The 24,932-nt window shown below is 48.5% G+C and overlaps 1 protein-coding gene across 1 annotated transcript; it reads left to right on the forward strand.

Annotated features, from left to right (window-relative positions):
• The first annotated feature begins 255 nt into the window (after positions 1–255).
• On the forward strand, positions 256–24,054 carry CDC34 (cell division cycle 34). Its single transcript, XM_015411218.1, has 5 exons — positions 256–590; positions 15,050–15,136; positions 18,911–19,008; positions 21,004–21,138; positions 22,949–24,054. Exons 1-5 carry the CDS (start codon positions 414–416, stop codon positions 23,157–23,159), a joined length of 708 nt encoding a protein of 235 aa, XP_015266704.1. The 5' UTR covers positions 256–413; the 3' UTR covers positions 23,160–24,054.
• The last annotated feature ends 878 nt before the right edge of the window (positions 24,055–24,932 follow it).

Here is a 24,932-nt window from a genome sequence, read left to right on the forward strand (position 1 = left end):
CCTTCATTGCGTGACGCGCCACCACGTCCCCCGCCGGCTCTTGTTGTGATGGATACTGCAGCGCTCAATCAGAAAGCCGCGGCGCGCAAAGGCCGATGGGAACTGTTGTTACGGCCTCGTCTTGCTCACGAGGCCCCTCTCTCTGCATCCGGACTCCGCCCTCTCCCCACGCCATTGGTGAATGCTAGTCGGGTGGGCGTGACCACGGGCGCTACGGCATCCCTCTCCTGCTGAGAACTACGCGTCCCAGGCGACACTGCGCGCGCGCTGGCTGGTTTCGGGGCTGGCAGCGTTCTTTCGGGTCCGCAGCGGCTTCGCTCCCCGCCCGCACTCGACCGCCCGCCGGCGTCTGTCTCTAACGGAGTCCCCGGCTCAGTTGAGGCCTACTTCCCCCTTCCTCCTTCTCTAGCGACATGGCGCGGCCGTCCGTGCCCAGCTCTCAGAAGGCGCTACTGTTGGAACTGAAGGGGCTTCAGGAGGAGCCCGTGGAGGGCTTCCGAGTCAGCCTGGTGGACGAGGGGGATCTCTACAACTGGGAGGTGGCCATCTTCGGGCCCCCCAATACCCACTACGAGGGTGGCTACTTCAAAGTGAGTAAGGAGAGGATGCATCCCCTGCCCTCCCCCCGAAACAGGTCGTGGTCTTAGGAGAAAACAACTCTTCTTCCTTTCTCGGGCGGCATCCCATAATATTAAGGGGGTAGAATGCCCCCCCCCCATCCACTCAAAGTGCTGAGTAAACTAGGGTTGCCAGGTCCAGGTTGGGAAACTCATGGAGATTTGGGGATGGATCCTGGAGGAGGATAGGGACCTCAGTGGGATGCAATGCCACAGAGTCCACCCTCCAAAACATCCGTTTTTCTCCTGGGGAACTGATCTCTGTAGTTTAGAGATGAGCTGTAATTCTAGGAGATCCCCAGGTCCCACCTGGAGGCTGACATCCCTAGTGAGATGGAATATTTTGGGGGTGGGAGAGTAAATACCCTTACTATTCAATTAACTTCCTATTCTATAGGCATCTTGTTCCATGTATCCAACAAATATTATCCAAGCCTGGCCTTGGCTGATGCCCATCAGGAGACCAGTCAAATTGAGGGGGGGGGGCTCTTCCAGTTCATGGGTTCGGGAAAAATATGAATTGACAAAAGTGGGCTGCGAGGTGGGCTTGGTCTATTGAGGCCTAAGTGCTCCAGGAGGAAGGCAGGGAATGTTGAGAGTTTACCCGAGGTGGGAAACGGCAGGTGGGGGGGAGGGATTGGTTGGATAAAGGTGCCTAGATCATTTGGAGAAGGTGATTGGAAGGGGGATTTATTTTTGTGACTTTTTTTGTCTCCCCCGGTCCCACCTGTTAATATGAACAGAAATGTTAAATGGTAAAACATGAAAGTGTATGTGCTACTTAAAAATAAACATATAAATAGGAAATGGTGGATTGAAGTAAACATCTAAGTACAAAGTGTCTGGCTATGCATTCGTATGAAGGCTATACCTTTCAACTGTATTTCTGAGTAGAGGTGCAGAAGAGTGTATATCTTTGATTTTCCCTTCTTTCCAAATGACCCCAATGCCTGGTATAACTTCCATCTTCTCCATCCTTTGATGTAATTAAGTATTTGATAATTCACTTTTGTCCCCTTGTTCAGTAGTCATAGGCATTTAATCACCCCTTCCCCCCACTTCATGATAAAGCAAATTAAGTTGTTGATATTATTCTTCTGAGTGGTAATAAGTTGCTCCCAGCAGTACAATACAAGAATCCAGTGTGTGTGTGTGACCCCACCTACCTTCTCTTAAAGAAAATAGCAAATCTCTTTCTGAATAGCTTGGAATGCTCAAATTCTTCCCATTAATAGGGGAAATTCACAATTTTCAGTTCTCTTGATACAGTGTAAACAACTTGAATAATTATTTTAAAGCAGCTGAAACTATTACCAGTAAATAATAGGACTTGACTAAACTCTGTTTTCTTTAAGTAGTTAATTAGTGGAACCATTTTTCTCAATGACAATGGAAGTTGGAAATCTCCCTCTCACCCTGGTATCAATTTACAAGTACAATAGTTTTGATGTTTCCCCCTCGAAAATAATGATCGAATCATTCCCCCTCCCTTCTTGGGGGTGGAAGGAAAGTGTGATAATATTGGAATGAAGAATTGTCTCCTATACTGGAGGATGTAGTAATGGTCAGGACAGGGCCGGCCTGGTCTCCTGTGGTGACTAAAAATTGCGTCCAGGCAAAGGTAGTCTCAATGAGAAGAGGGTTGGTTGTTTTGGGCCATTGAGTTGATGAGCAGGAGAGGAAAGCTCTCTTTTGTGGGCTTATGTGGGGAGACAGAAGGGGCCAAAACCAATTTGACTGTTCTGAGCAGGGCAGATGCGTGTAACATTCGCTTCTACCAAAGAACCAAGCCACCAACTGGGAGAAGGAGATAGACTACGAGGCTGTGCTTTTGTTACCCAGTTGGTGCTTAAAATGGAGGATATAGTAGTTTCCTGGTCACTTCCTCAGGCTGAGTCAGGAGCTTGTAGTTTTTAGCCTGTGCTCTATTGTCTGGAGACTTTTCAGTCCAAAAGTGGAGGAATAAACGGAGCTTGAGACTCCAGAGGTGTGGTGTGGCTAAATAGGTCCTACGTCATAGGAGCTGAGGGAGGTAAACAAAAGGAAGTCTTTTCCTCTAGGCCACTTCTGGAAGACGAAGTGCCATTGGGTAAGTTTACAAGCCCGTTTTGCAAGCCAGACTTCCCGCCTTGATCCTTTATTTTCTCTTCCTGAAGAGGCTAGGTGGAGACACGACTTGCGTGAGTCATCTTGAAGCTGGTTGTGTTGAGTCCTCAAGCTCCAGTGGTGGTTTGTTTGGGCAGGCTAACCTCATGAAACCTAGATCTAGAGATAAGGAAATGGCGTCCCTTATTTGATTTTCACGTTTAGGATTTAGGCAGTGCCCAACAAGAGTTTTAAAAGTTCGTCGTAATGATCCTTGCAACCATCCTGTCAGGCAGACCAACATTATTCATATGTCTAGGATCTCTGGGGCTTTGGCAGAGGAGGCCCCCTAGTGAGTTCATGGTGAAAGTGAGATTTCAGTCGAAGCCACCTCTATTTATTTATGTGGTCACACCAGAAGTAAATGGCTTTTCCTTCAAGGCAAGGGTTGTAAAAGCACACATTTGTAGCTGGGATTAGAAAAATCTGAAGAACCTGAAAAGATGTCCCTGAGGTATATAAATTAATGTTTTCTGTCCTAGTACAGGATTTGCACTGAAAAAGATATGGTTTGGGCATCTAAAAGTTCATAGTATTTTTCCTTCTGTGGGTCATGGGTTCATTCCCAGAGGGTGGCAAGACACCAGGGGTTTCTGGGGCTTGACAGGGAGTATTCACAGTAGCCAGCTGTAGGGCTTGTTGGTGTGTATATATTTGGATTTCTAAGAACTGGCTGGGGGGAAGAGGGAGCTATGTTGTTTAATATTGAAAACAAGTGTATTATATTGTCGCATATATTATGCCATATTGGAGATAAATTAGTTAGACAATAAATATATCCTGAAATATACACAAATATATCCTGAAGTATACACAGTAATTACCATTATCTAATGTTATAGATTGTTTTAGGTAACATTGTCTACTATATATTCTTAGTAAAACATGTCTTAAAAGGCATATCACCCATTCTGAAAGAAAATATTGCATTGGTTGTCTTTTCTACAAATTGAAAAAATGTTTGGGGGGGAGGGGGACATTTTTTGGGAGGGGGGAAGGTCCCCTGGACCTTCACGTCTGTAGGTAGGCTGTCTTATGTTTATTGACTTACAACTTTCTCCCCAGTGGGAACCCAAAACAGCTTACACCATTCTCTCTTCCATTTTATGCTCCCAACAACCCTATGGGGTAGGTTTGGCTGAAAGTGTTTCACTGGCCCAAGGTCACCCAGTGAGCTTCCCTGGCGGCAGAGTGGGGATTTGAACCTTGATCTTCCAGATCTTCATCTGACATGCTAACCAGTATGCAACACTACTGGCTCTCCAGTCGTCTCCTGGGAACACCTGGGAAGTATTAATTTGCCTAAGGCCACCAGATGAGTTTGTGGCTGAAGTGAAATGGGAACCGAGGATTACTTAGCTGACTTGTTCTTTTGGAGTTCTTTTTAGAGTATGGCTTGCCTTGGCAACTCAAGTCAGTTGGATAATTCCTCAGTTAACTTCCTGTGTCTCCACTCTTAGCTCAGGTTGCTCGCTGGTCCGAGCTGTGTGGTTTGGTCTGGGTGGAACCGATTGTCAGTAGATAGAAATTAAATCTCCTGTACAGGAGAGCCCCCTCACTGAACAGCTGCTTGCCTGTGGTGAATTGGACTCTTCTCCAGGAAACTTGGCACAAGTTGCTCCCCCCCCCCCCCCCGTGGGGGCCAAAAAAAGTGCCGTAGATTGGATTCTTTAGTAGACCTGTCCTGTAGGATTGAGAACAGTCATCTGAGCAGGAGAGATGGATGGGTTCTTTCCCTCACTTTTGTTGAACTTGTTTGTAAACAGCACTTGTGTCTGAGTTTAGCAGCAATAAACAGTTTCCTCTTGGTGGTGGTGGGGGGGTCGAGATCTTGGCGATCCTCTGTGTGGCTGGCCTGGTGTGTTTTGTCCCTGAAGCTCAGCAGCCCCACCCCCTGCTTCATCATGATCCGGTTTGTTTTGAATCTGAATATTTCCTCCATGGGAAGGGCTGAGAGAGGAGAAAAACAGCTTCCCCGGGAAAGGTGGAGAGCACATGTTTGTCATCAATCTGTGTGTGTTTTCCTGGTGTTTGTCCAACAACAAGGGCTTATGTTCTATTGCTTTCTCTCTTTGTCTGACCCCATGTGTATGACTTTTCCCATTGTTTTTCTTCTGGAGGGGGGGGTGCAGGAGGAGGTAGTTTCGCTGTTCCAGTCTTTCTGGAAGTGTTAGGCGAACAAGGGCTTATGTTCTATTGCTTTCTCCCTTTGTCTGACCCTATGTGTATGACTTTTTCTGTTGTTTTTCTTCTGGAGGGGGGGTGCAGGAGGAGGTAGTTTCACTGTTCCAGTCTTTCTGGAAGTGTTAGGCGTTCTGGAGTGGTAGCTGTGATTGTTGGTTGCCGCAAAAATGCCCAGGCATCTCACAGCCTTTCAGAGACTAACAAGCTTTTGTCCCAGCATATATTTTTGTGAACCAGAGCCCCCTTGACTGTGTCTCACGTGTATCCAACACCCTTGGTTCTGGTCCAAGAAAAGCTGTAAACAAGATCTTGTTAGTCTCTCAAGTACCACTTGACTGTGGTATATTTTTAGAATCAATAGGTGTCCCTCCCTCTCTGAAAGTATTTACTCAGCTGTTTTTCCCCCCCTCCTCCCACAGATTTTATAACACCAGAACAGGTTTATGGCTTCCCAAAACAAGTGCCGCCCAGATGTGACCATGATACAAATCTTAAGCTTGCTTGAAAGCCAATGTCAAACTCTTAGTAGTTCTGGGAAGTGGAGAGGGTGTTGAGTTTCTCCAATGAAGGGCTCTCAGTGCCTTCTCCAGGACTACAGTTCCCAGGGTTCTTCAGGGCCTGCCATGACCAGTCAGGTATATTCTGCCAGCTGTGTAAAAGCAAGATGTGTGGCTCTTGTGTCTTAACAGTTACCGCTGTCCCACAGACACTAGCTCCTGTCTCAGTAGAAATGTTGATGTTAACAGGTCTACATTTCTAATGGTTCCATAACATTTTATTGGGCCACTTCTTTTCTCATGCCTGATTAAAGCCTAACCCTGTAACCCATGAAACCCACCCCCAGCCATCTTCCAAAGGGAGATGGCCGCTCGAAATGTTGATGTTAACAGGTCTACATTTGTAATGGTTCCATAACATTTTATTGGGCCGCTTCTTTTCTCATGCCTGATTAAAGCCCAACCCTGTAACCCATGAACCCCACCCCCAGCCATCTTCCAAAGGGAGATGGCCGCTCAGACGTTCCTTGCATTTGTGCCCCACCTTCCTTCTGTACATCACGGAACCTGCGGTGGCTTACCGAGGTCTCCCATCTAGGTGGCCGGAGTCAGACCGGTAGGGAACCCCCATTCCCCTACAGTATGTGACCTTAGGTAGGGTACTATAGTTCATAGAACTATCCTGTAAACCGCCCAGAGACCCCTAGGGGTATGGGCGGTATAGTAAGTGGAAATAATAAATAAATAAATAAATAATAGACCTGCTCCGCTTCAGCCGGGGGGCTGGATTGTAATGTCCTCTAGCAACACTCTGACTCTTTTGGGTAATTGTGTTAGAGGCAGTGTTCCTTCTAAGCTGGGTTACTGTGAGCTAGCTCACAGTTTTTTAGCCTTCAGCTCACACATTTTTGTCTTAGCTCAGGAAGGATGGCTCCAGAGCAAATTAATGTATGCAGTAGCCAAATCACTCGCTCACAACTTTAATGCCAGTAGTTCACAAAGTAGAATTTTTGCTCACGAGATTCCACAGCGTAGAGGGAGCATTGGTTAGAGGGTTCACTGGTTCAAAGAAAAACCAACTCAGCTTTGGAGAGATGTTCCCCAGAAGTTGTTATCCCAGCAAACGTGGGGAGTGGTGTAGTATATCTCGGGCTGGACTAGTGTGAGGGAGTCCTGAGTTCAAAATCACACTCTGTTATGACTCACTTTCTCTCACCCTAACCCGCCTGACGGTGCTGTTGTCCAAATAAAGTTGGAAAGGGAGAAACAGTATACACTGCCTGGAGCTTTTTGGAAGAAGGACAGGGTAAAACGTACTAGATGGTTTCACGTGCCTGAAAGGGGTGCAGAAATCCACAATGCCAGTAGCCACCCGTGCCTAGAACATTGGACTTTGCAGCTGGCATGCAGGGGCTGCTGCCGAAGCCAGAGAGCTGGCACAGTTCATCTGTCTGGCTCCCGAGTTTTTCAGAAGAATACAACGCTGCCAGAGTAGACCTTTGACACACTCTTGGCTGTGTCATGGGCAGGGGGTGGGCAGATTTTACTGTAGTATCCAAAAGGGTTTCCTGATTGCCCAGAATAATGTTGCTCAACATCTTACCATGGATGGGTGATTTGTTTACAAGACTTCAGATAACTGTGCAAAAGTTACTAGTCTACAACAGTTACTCAATTACAGCTCATTTAGGGCTTGTGGGGAGATTATAAAAAGAGAGAGAGAGAGACCTATTTATCTTCTCTCCTGTAGCAGAGTGAGTCTTGTTCACTGGGTGGTTTTTTTTTGACAAGACTAAACATCTTTGCAGGCTAGCCTTATCTCCTCAGATCTCAGAAGCTGGGCAGGGTCAGCCCTGGTGAGTACTTGAATGGGAGACCACCCAGGGGGTCCAGAGCTGCTACCCAGAGGCAGGCAATGGCTAACCACCTCTGTTAGCCTCTGTCTTGAAAATCCTCCGGGGTCACCATAGGTCAGTTGTAACTTGACAGGCAAAAAACCCCCAAACTGGTTGCTGGTTACTGTCCATAGAGATTAGAGCAATTGTGGGTGGGGCCTGCAAATTTGGGGAGGCAGGAAGGGAGGGGGAGGCTGTTAACGCTTGCTTGGTGTGATTCATCGTATATGTAATATAAATTGGGGGTGGGGGAGCATGGGATGTTGTGTCACGATTGCAGGTGTGTCATGAGCTGTAAGGTACCTGGGCGCCCTTCCCAGCCATTGGCCGACTTGCGAGTGTTGCATTTTTTAATTGTTGTGATGGGATGTTTGCCAGCGCCAAGACTGCTCAGCTGCCACATGAGATCATAAGGAGGGACGGAATCAGGTGGGCAGGCAGGAGCGACCCCGTGGGCAGGGGAGCCCAAGGCCAGTGTGAGGGATGTGGATGAATGGAGCATTTCTCTGAACTGGGGGCTGTGGCAGAATTCTTAAAGCAAGGGAACCTGAAATTGTAAACCAGCTCTTGGAACTAATTATACCCCCTCTCTAAAGCATGCCGTTTGCCCCCTCTTGTTCCCGGAGGCCTTCTGACCTCTGTGTGCAGGAGAAGGAAGTAGAGAGACTGTGGTTTGCTTTTATGCTGTTTGTCCAGTTCAACGGGAGCGGTATCTGCCTCCTCCAAAATTGTGGGGGTGGGGATCAGGGACACAAGGATGAGGGGGGTTGATGCAGCCAGCCGGAGGGGCAGAATAAGGATCGAAAAAGACTGGCCAAGAGCAGCATATTCATTTGGGGGAAAAGCTTGTTTTCCCTACCAGGTGTCTCACCTGACCTTAGAAGAGCTTTGGTAGCTGGAAGGCCCCGGCATCGCCTGATCCCAGAAGCTAAGCAGAGTCGTGCCTGGTCAGTACTTGGGTGGGAGACCTCCAAGGAGGTCCAGGGTTGCTAGGTGGAGGCAGGCAACGGCAGACTGCCCGTGGTATGTCTTTTGCCCTGACCGCTGGAAGCTATGCGGGGCCACACCCAGTGTTCCCTCTAAGCTGAGTTAGTGTGAGCTAGCTCACAGTTTTTTAGCCTCCAGCTCACACATTTTTGTCTTAGCTCAGGAAAGATGGCTCCAGAGCAAACTAATTTTATGCAGCAGCCAAACTACCTGCTCACAACTTTAATGCCAGTAGCTCACAAAGTAGAATTTCTGCTCAGAGGACTCCACAGCTTAGAGGGAACATTGGTCACACCCCTAGTTAATCTTTGGATGGGAGACCACCAAAGAATATCAGAGTTGTGACCAATGTTCCCTCTAAGCTGCAGAGCCTTGTGAGCAAAAATGCTACTTTCTGAGCTACTGGCATTAAAGTTGTGAGCATACGATTTGACTACTGCATAAATTAGTTTGCTCTGGAGCCGTCCTTCCTGAGCTAACACAAAAATCTGTGAGCTGGAGGCTAAGTACCTGTGAGCTAGCTCACACTAACTCAGCTTAGAGGGAACACTGGTTGTGACGCAAAGGCAGGCAATGGCAAACCACCTCTGAACATCCCTTTTCTTGAAAACTCCATGAGGGGCTGCCATAAGTCGGCTGGGACGTGACAACGCTTTTCTATCACCGTCAGTTGGACAGGCCAAGGGGGTTGTTTGGTTTTAGCCTCAAGTGCACTTGAAGTTGACTTGCTAATCTTGCGGTGGGAGACTCTTGACGGGCAGCCAAATCTGGCTCACGGATGGTGTCCCAGAGACCTCATAGCAACTCCTCATAGATTTTCCCCCAAAAGGCCCATCATAGTTTCCTGCTAATGGCACATGTGCCTTCCTGCCTGATGGTGGGGGATGAGGTTCCTGTTTGAGAGCTCTTCTTTTGCAGGCAGTGATATTTATTTGTTCATTTATAACCCACCTTTCTTCCCAGTGGAAACCCAGGGTGGCTCACATTGTTCTCCTCTCCTCCGCTTTATCCTCACAACAACCCTGTGAGATAGGGGAGGCTGAGAGTGTATGACTGGCCCAAGGTTACCCAGTCAGCTTCTGTGGCAGAGGGGGGATTCTTACCCTGTATCCTGGATCCTAGTCTGATGCTCTAATCACTATACCACCCTGGCATCTGTTACTTTAATTAGTATTTGAATTGCTAATTGCCACCCCCCCCCCAACACCTCTCCCCCCATCCCCCCATCCAGTAGAGGTGTACCACTATGTCTGTCCCCTCCTAACATCTCTTGAGGGAAGACTGTAAGTACGCGGAGGGGTGGGGGGGTTCCACTGAGTGCTTAGAGGCAAAATGCCTCTCCCAGTTAAGCTGGTGTATTTTTTGTGACTGTTCTTCAGATATTTGATTCTACTGATCTAAATGAAGCAAAAGCTCCGCAACCCCCTGAAGCTCATTTTTGCAAATTCAGTTTCTTAAATGTGCGCCTCCTAGAAAAAGAGAAAGCGGTGCTAATTTTCAAAAGTGAAAAATCGAGAGATTGCAAGCGGATAATTTGTTTAAAAACTCCCAGGGAGAAGTGTTCACCGGCCGACGTGCTGAATATTTATTTGGGAAACATTTCATGCCTCCTCCGCAGACCTGCTCGAGGGAGCCCACAACTGAAACAGTATGACAAAGACCGAGGAAATAAAAACAAATCTTGCCAATGAAAAGCCCAATCCCGATAAAAACCGTCTATAAAAACATGCCGGTAGAAACAAGCTGGGACATAAAAACACATCAAAAATGATATTAATGAGACGTTGGAAATGATATTAATGGAACAGTCTGCAGGCTAGGAGAACATCTTGAGAAAGGTGGGACCCCCTAGAGCAGAGATGTCGAACTCATTTGTTACAAGGGCCGGATCTGACATAAATATCACTTTGTTGGGCCGAACCATGTGTGACATAAAACGTAATGGCAGGGACAGGAGATTTAAACTGTAAGGACAGCAGCTGGTAAGCTCCTTGTTGGTGTATCCTCACTGCAAGCCCTCATGCGTTAGGGAAGAGATGGAAAGGAAAACTCGCATGGGCAGACTGGACAGCCAGCGGTGCAGCACTGGGCAGACGCTCCTACACTGTGTGACTGCTGCAGACAAAGTTGTTCCGCCATGCTGAAGCTACACTTGGGGTGGCTCTGCCCACTCCCCCCTGAGCAGTCTCCTGTTCCCTCCCTTACACCAGATGCTTGCGGGCCGCATAAAAGCCCTGGACGAGCCGGATCCGGCCCCGGGGCCTTATGTTTGACACCCCTGCCCTAGAGGGAAGCCTGTCTCAGAAGTTATCTTCTGTCCTGGTGCCTAAGGGGGGGAGGGCCTTCCAAAGGCCAAGCACCACCACTGCATATGGATGGAGCCGCCTTATACTGAACCCGACCCTTGGTCCATCAAGGTCAGTCTGGTCCACTCAGACTTGGCACAGCTTTCCAGGATCTCAGGTGGAGGTCTTTCTCATCACTTGCTGCCTGATCCGTTTAACTGGAGATGCCGGGGATTGAACCTGGGACCTTCTGCATGCAAAGCAGATGCTCTACCCTTGAGCTGTGCCCCACCACTGAAAAAGCCCTGTTCGTGGTCACCTCTGGGCAGAGCATCTTAACTGGCGTTTTATTTTATTGACCATGTATGAGCTGCGGTGGCTCAAGTGGCTAAGACACTGAACTGCAGGCTGTAGAAGGTCAGTAGTTCAGCAGTTCGAGACCTGAGTGTGCCGCATGATGGAGTGGCGTCCCGCTCTTAATTCCACACGCAAGCAGTTCGAAAGTAAGAAATTGCAAGTAGATAAATAGGTTCCACTTCGGTGGGAAGGTAACAGCGTTCCGTGCGCCTTGGTGTTTAGTCATGCCGGCCACATGACCATGGAAACGTCTTCGGACAGCGCTGGCTCTTCGGCTTTGAAACGGAGATGAGCACCGCAACCCTAGAGTCGGATTCGACTGGCTTTCGAGCAAGGGAACCTTTATGGCCCACTAGTCTTGCTGAGACTTAAGGTGGATCACAAAATAACTTTTTTACAAAATGACCAGACATCCAATAAACTATACAGGAGGACTAGGACTACAGAACTGGGAAACAGTACAAACAGGGAAAGCATATAATGAAGGCAGAAGACCATGCAGGAGAAGGAAGGTGGTGCATACAGCAAACATTGCAATAGACTCCACTTCTCTTCTAGCCAGAATAACATCTAGTTGGGTGTGGAATGCTTTGGTCACCTGATGCCCTCAGGCGCTGGCATCCTCCCGCTTTCTGCCCAACCACCTTAGGTCCCCACTGGGGAGAAAGGGGCAGACACAAAGGGGGTTGCCATGTCCTCCCTGGCCACTGGTGGGGGTGTGTAGGGTTCCCAGCTCCCGGTGGGGAAACTCCTGGAGATTTGGGGGTGGAACCTGGGGAGGGCAGGGACCCAAGCATCTGTTTTCCCTGGGGGAACTGTTCTCTGCAGTCTGGAGACGAGCTGTAATTCCGTGGGATCCCCAGGTCCCACCTGGAGGCCGACATACCTAGGACAAATAAATAAAATATGAATGGGTTTTCTTTGAGAGGTACATCTAGTACAGAGTTGGGAAGAATCCTGTTCAGATGCTGAGAAGCTGAAAAGGGGGCTCCGTCCGTGGGTCTGCCGTAAGCAGAGGGCTTGGCGGGGGAGGGACTGAAACAGTGGAGGCCCTTGAAGTCGGAAGGCGGAGGGATGATGCAATCGAGGTGCATAAGATCACAAGATGCGGTGTCAGTAACTTGAGGGGCGGTTATTCACCTGGAAATTAAGAACAAATGGGTCATCCACAAGATGGCCGGGTCAGGGCAATGGAAGTATGTCTTCACGCAGTGCATTACTAGCCTCCTGGAACTCTGAATATTATGGGCTGGGAGTGACTCTTAGCAGTTAAACTCTTAGGCGTCAGAAAATGCCTGTGGAACTAGAGGTGGGGTTGGCTGTTACTCATCGCCAGCCACGATACTGGGAAAGGCCGCCTCTAGACTCAGAAACTGGTGTTTTGAATTGGGAGGTCTGCCCCGCCCTGCCATTGAAGTGAACCCAAGCGAAACCCCACCTGCCAACCTCCCGGCAAGGCAAACTTTTATCCTTTGCTTGTTCGAAACCTGCCTCTCAGCTGGAAAGGTCTCAGAGGCAGTCAGTGATGATTCAGTCATCAGAGAGCCATCGAAATAAGTTGAAACCTCCGTGGTGTCACTCGGCCAGTTACCATTCCTGGGGCTGAGCAGTTGGTTCTTCCCAGCGTGGCAGCAGGTTTTCTGGCCAGTGGTTTCCCGGTGGTGTGGAAGCCAGGCGACTGGGTGGCGGCACCTCCAGCCCCCCACCCTTTGAGGGAAGTCAGAAGACGGAGAGCCTCTTCCCCGTTTCATAGAAAACAGGGGGAGTCTCCAATTATGCTAGTTGGGCGGGTGCAAGAAGGAGTTGTCCTCTGCCCCTAATAAAGGACTCAAGGACGCTCCCCCCCCAGTCTGGCTCCACTGCCTCAGTGTCGGCGGCCAGGTACTGTTTGGTACCTCTAGAGCCAGTTTGGTGTAGTGGTGAAGTGCGCAGACTCTAATCTGGGAGAACTGGGGTTGATTCCCCACTCCTCCACTTGCACCTGGCTGGATGACCTTGGGCAAGCCATAATTCTGGCACAACTGTTCTTGAAAAAGAGCCGTTTCTGTCAGAGCTCTCTCAGCCCCACCTACCTCATAGGGTGTCTGTTGTGGGGAGGGGAAGGGAAAGGAGTTGGTAAGCCACTCTGAGACACCTTTGGGTAGTGAAGGGCGGGGTATAAATCCAATCTCTTCTTCTTCTTCTACTGGGAATTAGCGACAGCAGAGATCTCCATCTTGGTTGCTGGTGAGCTAGACAGGCCAGGAATCTGAGGCTGAGAGGCCCTCGATCTTCCTTAAAGGTTGGAGGATGATGGGCAGTCATAGAGTCCTCTCAAGGCAGTTGGGACCAGTGTTCCCTCTAAGCTGAGTTAGTGTGAGCTAGCTCACAGTTTTTTTAGCCTCTGGCTCACACGTTTTTTGTCTTTGCTCAGGAAGGAGGGCTCCAGAGCAAACTAATTTATGCAGCAGCCAAATCACTCGCTCACAACTTTAATGCCAGTTAGCTCATAAAGAAGAATTTTTGCTCACAAGACTCCACAGCTTAGAGGGAGCATTGGTTGGGATTCTAAGGCAGAGTCCCACCTTCATGGTTGGAAGTCTCTACAGTTTTTGGAGGTTTTTGGAAAGACTTCTTGTGAGCGTGGATGTAGAGCAGGGCTCCTCAGTGTGGGGCCTGTGGGTGACATGGTGCCCCCCGGCACTTTTTCTGGCACCCGCCAAGAGTTTTTAGAAGTGGGTGGTGTTGGAAACAATGTTTATCTTCCTTGGCCACTCCAAGGGACAAATAAAAGAAAGTCAGTCTGGAGTATCTTTTAGGTGAACTTTATTGACAATAAAGGGAGTTGAACAAAGGCGAGCTCAACTCAACATTCCAAACAACCTCCATTTATCGCCTCTTCCCGGCTGGCTCCTCCCTGTCCTGTTCCCCTTGGCTGGGTAATGAGGACTTACAGTCTTTCAGTTCTGCCTACAACACACAATAAAACATACAACTCCTTGACATGACCCCCCCCTCCTTGAACATACATTGTATGTGCATTAAAATTAGCTTTTTAAGCAAACAAGGTAGGACAGTTAATATTCATGACTTTATTAGCCTATTTAAGTCAAGGCTATTCTTTGCAGTCCACATTTTTTACACCCCTGAGTTCTGCCTACAACACACAATAAAACATACAACTCCGTGACATGACCCCCCCCTCCTTGAACATGCATTGTATGTGCATTAAAATTAGCTTTTAAAGTTAATATGAGTTTATTAGGCATGTGTGGTTGGTTAGCATCTTAAATAGAGCCAAGGCTATTCTTTGCGGTCCACATTTTTTACACCCCCTTCCCATCTTATCTCCAGGATTTGATTACTTTGCCTAATTCCTCAGGCAAACTCATAATTCAGCCATTGTCCACACAATTATGGTTGCTTTAGCTCACTTTAACTATTCACTTCCCTCAAGTCGGGCTTTTTGCCCAGCAGGGCTTCTACTTGGCTACTGGAGATTTGATTGACTGGGCAGATTTTTTAAAAATGTTGCTTTGGCAGCAGATGCCACCACAGTACAACGATCGTCACTGAAGGGAAGCTGTGGCAGCCATTTTGTGGCTGGCTCCGCCTCCAGTGGCAGCCATTTTGGTACTACGCCCACCATGCTGTGTCAGAATTCCAAAGGTGCTGGCAGGCTCAAAAAGGTCCCCACCCCCCATGTAGAGAATGCAAGCCATGCCTCCTGCCTCTTCACAGAAAGCTGAGATGAGCGACAGAGTGGTGGGGCAGTGCCGTGGCTGGAGTGGGTTGTCCCAGGTTCTTGGCTTGTGCTCTCTGTCCAGTCTGCTGGCCGCACACTGGTGAGGTCTCCTCTCCGGCTCCCCCTTGTCCTGTCATAGGACACTGGCACATGACTTCCTGCTAAGCGCTTGGAAGGGTCGAAGACCACTGTGTAAGGGAATCAGCATGGTTTATGTTGTGTGAGGGGTGTGTGAGCTGAGTTCCTAACCTACACAGGAAGTGCTGTGGAGGCACACAGTGGAATGCTGGTTTGTTAGAGGTGACCGGAGCTGGCTGCACTTTCCCAGTTCATTTCCTCTCCTCCTCTTCCTCTGCAGGCTCGTCTCAGGTTCCCCATCGACTACCCTTATTCACCACCTGCCTTCAGATTCCTGACAAAGATGTGGCATCCTAACATATATGAGGTATGTGACTGGGTGGGTTGCTCTAAATCAGGTCCGTGGAAATCACCAGGGGAAGGGGCTTTCCCGGGAGTCCTCCTTTCGCACAAACACTGTCCCCATCTGATCGTTACAGCATGTTTATGTCCAGCTAAGCAGGGCATTTATCCCATCAAGGAGGGTGTACGTGGTGTAATTTTTAGATTGTTCCTATTTTTAGAAAATAGCATGTAATAGCTTATTAAATGTACAATTTTGCTTATTACATATATCACGGTGAGTGTAAATAGAAGTAAATTGCCTGCAAAATAGTGCCTCCTGGCTTGTACCCAACTATGCAGCTACCAGGAATTCAGGGCCCTCTTTGGAAGAGCGAGCAGTGATTCCCCCCTCCCGTTTTAGACCCTCTCTGTGCTGCCTGCACTGTTATTTATTTAGTACATCTTCGTCTCGCCCTCCCTCCAAGGAGATGAGGGTGGGGTTCGTGGTTCTTCTTCCTCCTTCATTTTATCCCAATGAGGTAGCGGAGTCTGAGCAAGTGGGTGGAATGTCATGAGATGAAGAAGGAGATGGCTGTGCTGGACTGCGAGATAAACGGAGGATAAATTGAACTCAGCCCTGACCTGGATGTCTCAGGCTAGCCCAATCTCACCAGGTCTCAAGCTAAGCAGGGTCGGCCTTGGTTCGCACTTGGATGGAGGGCCAGAAAGGCAGTCAAGGGTCACTATGCAGAGGCAGGCAAGGGCAAACTACCTCTGTTCATCTCTTGCCTTGACCTGGATGGCGAAGGCTAGCCCAATCTCATCAGATTTCGGAAGTTAGCAGAGTTGGGCCTGGTTAGCATTTGGATGGGAAACCTCCAAGGAATACCAGGGTTGTGACACGGAGGCAGGCAATGGCAAACCGCCTCTGAACATCTCTTGCCTTGAAAGCCCTTCTGAGTCGCCGTAAGTCAGTTGTGACTTGACAGAACTTTCCATCACCAAACTGAACTGAGCGAGTTGATTCTTCATTTATACAGAAAAGCAGACTGGAACTCAAGGGTATTAAATCAGCCACTGGTTTCCTATTAAAATGAATTCTTAATGTGCCTGTCTTCAGGTTTAATTTTAACCAGGCGATATTTAAAGTGGGATGCTTAATGTTTGGATTTTAAAAAAATGGTTAAATCTTTCTAAAGCCTTGGTTTTATTCACTGATAATCCTGATAATGAGCCAGAATTCATCTGTCTTCACATTGCCTTGGTTTTATTCACTGATAATCCTGATCATGCCAGGGATTGGCATGAGCCAGAATTCATCTGTCTTCACATCGATTGTGTTCAGAGTGATTAAAATACTCTGCCCATTTTCCCTTTGCTGCCTCTTATCCCCAAATAGCTTTGTGATGCTGCTTTTTGCTTGCTCTCGTGCATGCCTTTGACTTCCCTCTCCTTTTCTTCGAAGCCGTTGACCTGAATTCTTCCATAAGTCTTCATGTACAACAAGGCCCCAAGTAGGCAAGGCTGTGCTTCCTCCCATTAAATAATAAATAATTCCTGGTTTGACTCTTGTTTCTGGGTTCTTTATTTTGTCTTCCCAGCTATGAAAACTCTTTCAGGGCAGAGACTGACCTTGCTTGCTTTACTTTTGACATCACCATGCATGATTGGTACTTTGTGAAAAAGGACAAATACATTTGTAGAAAAGAGCAAGAGTCCAGGAGCATCTTAAAGATTTTAAAAAATGTGGCAGGGGATGAGCTTTTGTGAGTTCACTGTTCACTTCTTCAGATACTTCAGATCTATCTGAAGACGTGAGCAGTGACTCACAAGAGCTGCTACCCTGCCACAAATGTTGTTAGACTTGAAGGTGCTTGTGACGACCTCTTATCTGGGGAGGTCTAGTTTTACTTTAAAAGTTCTTATGGTTTATTTTTCTTTGGGTATTCTGGCTGCCACCAGGAATTTTAATAAATTCCAATTCTTCTCTTTGCTTCTGGGGTTGGTATTGTAGCACGGGGTCTAGGCCTTTCGAGGAACTATGTGGTCTGAGGAAGGATTCTTTACTTAGCTGGTAAACTTGAAGGAATTAGGATTTATTTAAAGAAAACATAAATACGAGGGTAAACAATGTAAACAGTACTGGGAAGGATTTGAACAAATGCTTGGTGTTTCTCACAAGCTTCTCCTTTACTGACAGGTAGGTTAAAGCAACTTAGTAACACTTTTCACTGTACTTTTCTTAGACTCTCAGCTTTCAATTGTAACTCTTATAACACAGAGACTTCACTCTTATATTTCACACAGGAAAACTTCTCACACAGAGACCTCAGGACAAAACTCATATCAACTCTTTTACACAGCACACTCTGCTCTTACTCTCATCAACTCAACTGTCATCATAAACTGTCTAAACTCTAACAGTTACTCCTGATAGACATTCAAATCATCCACACAGCATCCATTCCAAAAAACCCTCCCCCTCTCTGTCACTCACCAATCACACAACTTGCCTGTTTCAGCCACATTAGACTTTTACACCGCAATGTAAACCTTTTAAAGACACACACACAAAAAACATGAGATCGTTACAGTGCTCCTGGACTCTTGCTCTTTTCTACTGCTAAAGACAGACATGGCTACCCATCTTGATCTGCCTGAAGAAGTGAGCGGTGACTCACAAGACCTCCTACCCTGCCACAAATTGTGTTAGACTTTAAGGTGCTCCTGGACTCTTGCTCTTTACTTCTACTACAGACGGACCAACGTGGCCAGCCATCTTGATCTATCTGAAGAAGTGAGCGGTGACTCACAAAAGCTCCTACCCTGCCACAAATTGTGTTAGTCTTGAAGGTGCTCCTGGACTCTTGCTCTTTCATTCTGCTACAAACACAGCCACCCATCTTGTTTTATTTGAAGAAGTGAGCAGAGACTCAGGAAAGCTCTTCCCCTGCCACAAATTGTGTTAATCTTTAATGTGCCGCTGGACTCTTGCTCTTTTCTCCCGCTACAGACAGACTACCTCGGCCACCCATCTTGTTCTATCTGAAGAAGTGAGCAGTGACTCACGAAAGCTCCTCCCCTGCCACAAATGTTGTTAGTCTTTAAGGTGCTCCTGGACTCTTGCTCTTTTCTCCTGCTACAGACAGACTACCATGGCTGCCCATCTCAATCTAAGTATATCTATGTTTAGGTATTACACACTCACTGGCTGCACACGCGCACTCACTGATCCCTCTTTACCTTTGATTCATTTAACATGGCTCAGTGAGTGTCCATGTGCAAAACGAGAGTTTTGTGAATTACCTGAGCCTTCCCACAGGAGGCTGGAGGCATAGAGAGCAGCAGAGCATTAGCGGTTCCTGGGGCTTGCCACTGACCCAGAGCCTGCTGACTTGGGAGAGAGGTGGGCTTGGCTTGCCTTTGGAGGCCCTTGGGAGCAGCAGAAGACCTCTGCCCACCACGGAGAACTGAATGGGTGCCGTCCGTCATTGGGGCAAGCGGCCGACCCCAAACGCTTCTAGTTTCCTTCGTGAGTTTGGGGTTGGCCTCTCTCCCCAATGGCCAGCTGCACTCCTTCCCTTCTCTGTGCTGAGCAGAGGCCTCTGGGAGTCTCACCTTCTGCTGGACAATATAAAGTTGGCAGCAGAAGTGTCAGTGGGCTCTTGTGGAGGAAAGAGCCCGTCTTGGGGGCTTGTTTTGTGAGAGGTAACTGTAATAATCTTATGGGGCTGAAGGGTGTGACCTGCCTGTAGACCAGAAGTCTTTTCTGCATTTTTAATCTCTCTTTCTCTTGCATTCCCCCCCCCCCCTCCAGACTGGAGATGTTTGCATCTCCATCCTTCACCCACCGGTGGACGACCCGCAAAGTGGGGAGCTGCCTTCAGAAAGGTGGAATCCTACTCAGAACGTGAGGTGAGACTTCTTGCCCCGAGGGCGGCAAAACTGTTTCGTGGAACCCATTTCTGACAGGACAGGCAGAGGTCTGAAGGGTCAGCAGGACGGTTCCACCCAGTGGAGACGCAGGCGAGAGCCTCTCTGCTTCCTTCTTCCCTGACACAAACAGCAGCGGAGTCCCTGGCCGGCCTGTCGCTTGATGCTCCCTCCCAAGAAGTGGCCAAGAGCCTTTTCACCTTGTTTTTAAAATTATGCCTATTTTAAATTATTCCATGCGCCTCGGCATTTAGTCATGGTGGCCACATGACCACGAAGTCGTCTTTGGACAGCGCTGGCTCTTTGGCTTAAAAATGGAGATGAGCACCGCCCCCTAGAGTCGGATTCGACTGGCTTTCGAGCAAGGGAAACCTTTTACTTTTTTTAAAATTTATATCCCACTTGTCTCCCAGGCTGGGGACTCAGAGCAGCTTTTGACATCGTTCCCTTCCCTCCACTTAATCCTCACAGCAGCCACCTTGTCAGGAGTAGGTGAAGCTGCGAGAGTGTGATGCGGCCTGGCAGGTGAGCGAGGGGTTCGAGTCCAGTCACCCCAGGCCCTAGTCTGAGGCTCTCACCACTACACCACACAGCCCTCATCACTCCACCTCCAATCTCTCAGTTCCCACAGGGGACGGCAACAGGTGTGTGAAGGATGATCATCAAGGCGTCTTTTGCTGTTCATTCTGGGAAGGAGGGGGCTAAAGAGTCCGTTGCCTGCCCCTTGCCTCCACGAGCATACACGTGGTATGCTCTAAACATAAGATACGGTGTGGATGATATAGTCGGCACTGGGAGCTGTTTTCACGTGACATGTTTCTAAGAGGTGGTGCGTGCATTTGAAATGCTGCGTTGGTTACTTGCCACCTCAGAATCCACCACAAGATCTCTGACTTCTTGTGACCTTTTTTAGCCCATGGCCATTAGTGTTTGCATTGTTGTTCCCTGAGGATCAGGCTTTTTGTATCTTCCACTACCACGGATGTCTGATTCCAAACAGTCTGAAAGAATGGAGACTGTCTAGATGTGTGTGGGTGTGGTTCTCCTTCAAAATAATGGCTCCTACAACTTCCTTTAGAAAGCAGTGTCTCAAGGAATATATATATATATATATTCATATTCATTTTTTTAACGTTATCGTAGTCTGTCTTTCTGAGATTCACAGATTCTGAGACTCACAGAGACTTACTGGCCAAATTACACAGTGTTAGTCTACCACAATCAATGGCATGAGATATCCAGTGCAACAGGGGAGTGGGGTTTGGGTTGCAGAAACCTGAAGCAAAGGATAATCACTGAAACCTGTCCTGTTAAATGGAGCTCTGCGGGGCACGGGGGTGGGTCGAGACCCACTACAGTGGAAGAGTTTTACGAATCCTTTGCACCAAACCATAAATATCATCATTTGCAACAACTGTGCAACCTACTCTTACTAGATATCACACCACCAGCTAGAAATATGGTAAATGGAATGGTGTAGGGCCAGACCGCAGGTACCTATAATCAGGGGTTGTGGGCAGGGCAGACAAGAAGACTCCAGAGGCTGGATGGAGGTTCCAGCCTGCCAGTTAGCATCATGGACCATTTTCAGAACACGGGCTTCCTTTGGTGAGGAAAAGGCAATCCCGAGTGGAAGATGGAAGAAGGGCGGAGCTCCTTTGCCCGAGAAGGCCATGCCTTGGAGAAAACCTGCAGAGCATAGTCTTTGGCACCTGGTCTTTGGAGGCAGGCTGTGAAATCAGCCAATGTCCCTCTTGGTGCTTTTTGGTTCAGCACAGAAAAAAAATGTGTGTGTGTGCAGCCAGTGAGGACTTTGATTGGCAGGAAGGCCCCCCATTCTGGTTGCTGCTTTACCTGTAAGTTTTAGCCGCAGCGATTGGCAGGAAGGCCCCCCATTCTGGTTTAGCCGCAACCTTCATGCCTGGGTTTCCTGTCTGTCACCTCTTAACTCTCTTGTTTCCTCCCCCCCAATGCCAGGACGATCCTCCTCAGTGTGATCTCGCTGCTCAATGAACCGAACACATTCTCTCCGGCCAATGTCGATGCTTCTGTGATGTACAGGAAATGGAAGGAGAGCAAAGGGAAGGATCAGGAATATACAGATATCATCAGGTGGGTGGGAAGACTTTCCTTGTGTCCTGTTGTGTATCCCCCACCCACTCATCAGGTGGGTGGGAAGACTTTCCTTGTGTCCTGTTTCATCATCCCCCTACCCCCACCCCAGCTTCGAGTTCAGAGATGCCATCACCCTGTACTCTGCTTTGAGGCTGCATCGATCAGAAGCCCTGTTCTGGGCAGAGTGGTGTTGTACAGTGGTTAGTATTGGGTGGGATCTGAGTTCTAATTCTCACTTTGCTGTGAAGCTCATTTGTTGACTGTGGGCTAGTCACACTCTGCCTAAGCCACCTCACAGGGTTGTTGTGAAGGTAAGTGGTGGAAGGGAGAAGCGTGTATGGTGCCCTGACATCCTAGGAGAAAGAGCAAAGCAAACATCTAGCACAAATACCATGCTTCCACGCTTGGTCATCTGAGTCTAGGTAACTAGACAGGAAGCAACTGTTAACCGGAGGTGAACATATGAATCTGCCTTATATTGAGTCAGACTCTTGGTTCATCAAAGTCAGTATTGTCTACTCAGACCGGCAGCACCTCTGCAGGGTCTCGGACAGAGGTCTTTCCCATCACCTACTGCCTGGTTCTTGACTGGAGATGCTGGGGATTGAACCTGGGACCTTCTGCATGCCAAAACAGATGCTCTACGACTGAGCCACAACTCCTCATGGTGGCAGGAAAGTTGTTGGCCACTGGGCTGGCATAGATTCCCTTGAGCCTGAGGCTTGTGGGGATGTTAGAGCTGTTATCGAGGACCAAACTCTGTTGCCTGGAGATCAGTTGTGATCCCTGGAGAGCTCCAGCCACTCCCTGGAGGTTAGCAACCTTACCTTCCGTTAGTCTTGTGCTGGCTGAGCCCATTTACACGACCTTAGCAGGGACCCAGTTTACAGCCTACTCGTTCGCCCCTGGGGGTCTTTGTATCCCCTGGCAGGTGGGCATGGCTTTCTTATACCAGCCCCGGAAGGTAGCCAAGTACAGTGAATGAAAATTGTGGGGAGAGGGATCATTCTCCACACAAGCATAGCCAGATCGCAAGGCATGACAAATCTGTTCCTTCAGTGTTCCAGCAACCGAAAGTTGAGAAGCTAAGAGTCCAAGAATGAAGGAAGAGGGAGAGAGCAAGCAAATGGGAGGCAGAACTCTGGGAGCGCAGGGTAGAGGTGTCTGGCTGGAGCCATCCCTGCGCCAGCATCTGCAATGGGCCTGATTTCAGGTGCTGATTCTCACCTATAAAACCCTCTACCACCTTTGTCTCAAGCGGACTGTCTCTCGCATTACAGTCCCCCGTGTGAACAAAGTTTGAGTCCAGTGGCACCTTTAAGACCAACAAAGTTGAATTCTGGGTATAAGCTTTGTTCTGTTGCTTCAGACCAACACGGCTGCCCACCTGGATCGACTCCCCCATGTGAGTGACCTTCCTCCAGTGGCCACTGCCTCCTACAGGCAGGCCCATTCCCCTTCAGCTCAGACAAGGGAGGAGTTTTTGGTTATGGGACCAACACTGCAAAAGTGTCTGTGCAGAGAGGGTTCCAACAATCCCTGTCTTTTTTTAGGGGGTATATAAACAACCTGTTCCAGAGAGCCTTGATTGGAGGCGGGGGGGGGGGGGGGGGGGGGGGATATGTTTATTTTAAGGCTTTCTGTTATGTCTGAGGATTACAGGTACTGATTTCGTAGCTCTGCCGTGAGCATTCATAAGCCACCAGGTCTCCAGAGAAAGATGGGGTAAAACGATTTTAACCGACAGTCATCTTTTATCAATGTCTCATGTCCCGTCCCCCCCCCCCCTTCCCTGCCCACTTTCCAGGAAGCAAGTCCTTGGAACCAAGGTGGATGCCGAACGCGATGGAGTCAAGGTCCCCACCACGCTGGCAGAGTACTGCGTGAAAACAAAGACTCCCGCGCCGGATGAAGGCTCTGACCTCTTCTACGATGACTATTACGAGGACGACGAGATGGAGGACGAAGTTGACAGTTGCTACGGCGACGAGGACGACTCCGGCAATGAGGAATCTTGATGAGGGATGCCTCCCGGGGGCCCTCCTCCCTCTTCTCCCCCTCCCCTTTTGCACCGCTGCCTCCTGAGGGGAGCAATAAACTTATCTTGACTTTTTTTGGTACTTGAACCCAGGAGGCAACAGCCGGCTGAGACATAGAACCCTGTTTAGCCCTGAGGCAAAACTCTCTACCTCAAAAAAAGGGAGACTCAGCTTCTGCTTGTGGGGGCGGGGTGGGGGGGTGTGCCACGGGACAACTCCGCGTCAGGCGCGCCTGGCAGGATCTGCAGTCCTGGGTCTTCTCCAGCTGGGAGAGCGGAAAGAGAGGGTAGCCATTCCTACAGACCCATCCCTGGTTGTTGCTGGAAATCAAGTGGGTGGTTCTACCGGGACTGAGGAGAACACAAAGGATGTTGCTTCCCAGCCCCACGAGGCTGTCAAACGGCACAGTGTCTGTGTGTGTGTGCGCGTGCTATTTTTTCAAATGCCACATTATTTTGGGAGAATTTGTAGCAAGGGCTGTTTAGGAAAGCAAGGTGGGCAGAGTAGATGGTTGAGCACATTGACTGTAGTTTGAACTCCCCCCTCCCCCCCCCTTTAAAAAGTTTAAGTAATTCTCATTGGAGCCCTTCTGAAATTGCAGTGCCACTTTCAGCCACTGGAGGACACTTGTGTTCTGCTGCCAAGTTCTAGATGGTCTAAAGTCCTCTAACTGCTTGGGGAGTGGGATCCTGCCCCCAAAACTTGTGGGGTTTTTTTTTGGGGGGGGGGTCATTTGCAACTGGGATATATTAGGAAACCAGAGGGTCTGTAAGAAAGAGGTGGGAGTTCATGGTCAGACAATGATGAGGGGGGCTTTTTTTGTCAACACAGAGTGGGAGTTCTTGCTTTTGTGGTCTTATTTTCCCCCTCTTGGTTTTGAAGCTATATAATAAAAGGACTTTGAAATAAAGATGCATCCGGATGCCTGACACTGCCCATATGCAAAAGCCACACACACATAAAAGGACTTTGAAATAAAGATGCATCTGGATGCCTGACACTGCCCGTATGCAGTAGGATTTAGTTTGAATGGCTGGCTGGCCTTATTTACTTACATTTACTTTCGGAGGCTTCCAAAGTGGTGTTTGTCCATGAGGGGCTTTGGATTTGCTTCACCAGGGCCTGCCCTATTGCCTCCCTGCTGTCTTGTTCTGTGTGCTTTAACAGGCACCAGCAGCTAAATCTTGGGGTCAGTTTGCATCAGGCAATCTGTCTTGCAGGACAGTCTGTATCCAGTGCGTGATCTTCTTAATGAACAACCTCTGAAAAAGTTTGCCTGGGACCCGTTAGAACACGCCTCAGTCTTCGGCAGCATTCTGGAGAGCTGTTGGAGATGTGTGAGCTAATATAGAAGCAGTTCCCTGAAGACTGAAAACATGTTTTAAAAATGGTATTCTGCAAAAGGTCTCAGCCAGAGGGCTCCCAAAGAGGCTTCTGCAAAATGCAACCAATAGTTGTCCATAAACAGTGGATGGCAGCATAACACTTAAATGCCACACCTGTCAGTAAAATCCTGAGAATCATTAAGCCAGAAGAAAAGCAGCCAATAATTATAAAATATCAGAGGTCTGGCACAGCAAAAACATTCTTGTTTGATGCATAAAATCAAATGTTTGGCAAACAGTGCTACTGATCTGAGGATCCACCCTGGAGGAAGCTAACTGGCTGTTGACTGCCAATCTGCCTTGCACAGCAGCCTCTCCACCCAGGGTGGCAAGCAAAGCTCAAAAGCCACACACACCCCATGGTATT

This window comes from Gekko japonicus, unplaced genomic scaffold (assembly GCF_001447785.1).
Source record: "Gekko japonicus isolate JY-2015 unplaced genomic scaffold, Gekko_japonicus_V1.1 scaffold1187, whole genome shotgun sequence".
NCBI classification, from domain to species: domain Eukaryota; kingdom Metazoa; phylum Chordata; class Lepidosauria; order Squamata; family Gekkonidae; genus Gekko; species Gekko japonicus.

What these genes read in the sequence shown, in the direction of transcription:
- CDC34 (XM_015411218.1), top strand. Translation starts at nt 414, where the DNA reads ATGGCGCGGCCGTCCGTGCCCAGCTCTCAGAAGGCGCTACTGTTGGAA. An exon ending in GGCATCCTAACATATATGAG is followed by an intron (nt 15,137 to 18,910) that starts GTATGTGACTGG and finishes CCCCCCCTCCAG; the next exon opens with ACTGGAGATGTTTGCATCTC. An exon ending in GAATATACAGATATCATCAG is followed by an intron (nt 21,139 to 22,948) that starts GTGGGTGGGAAG and finishes CCCACTTTCCAG; the next exon opens with GAAGCAAGTCCTTGGAACCA.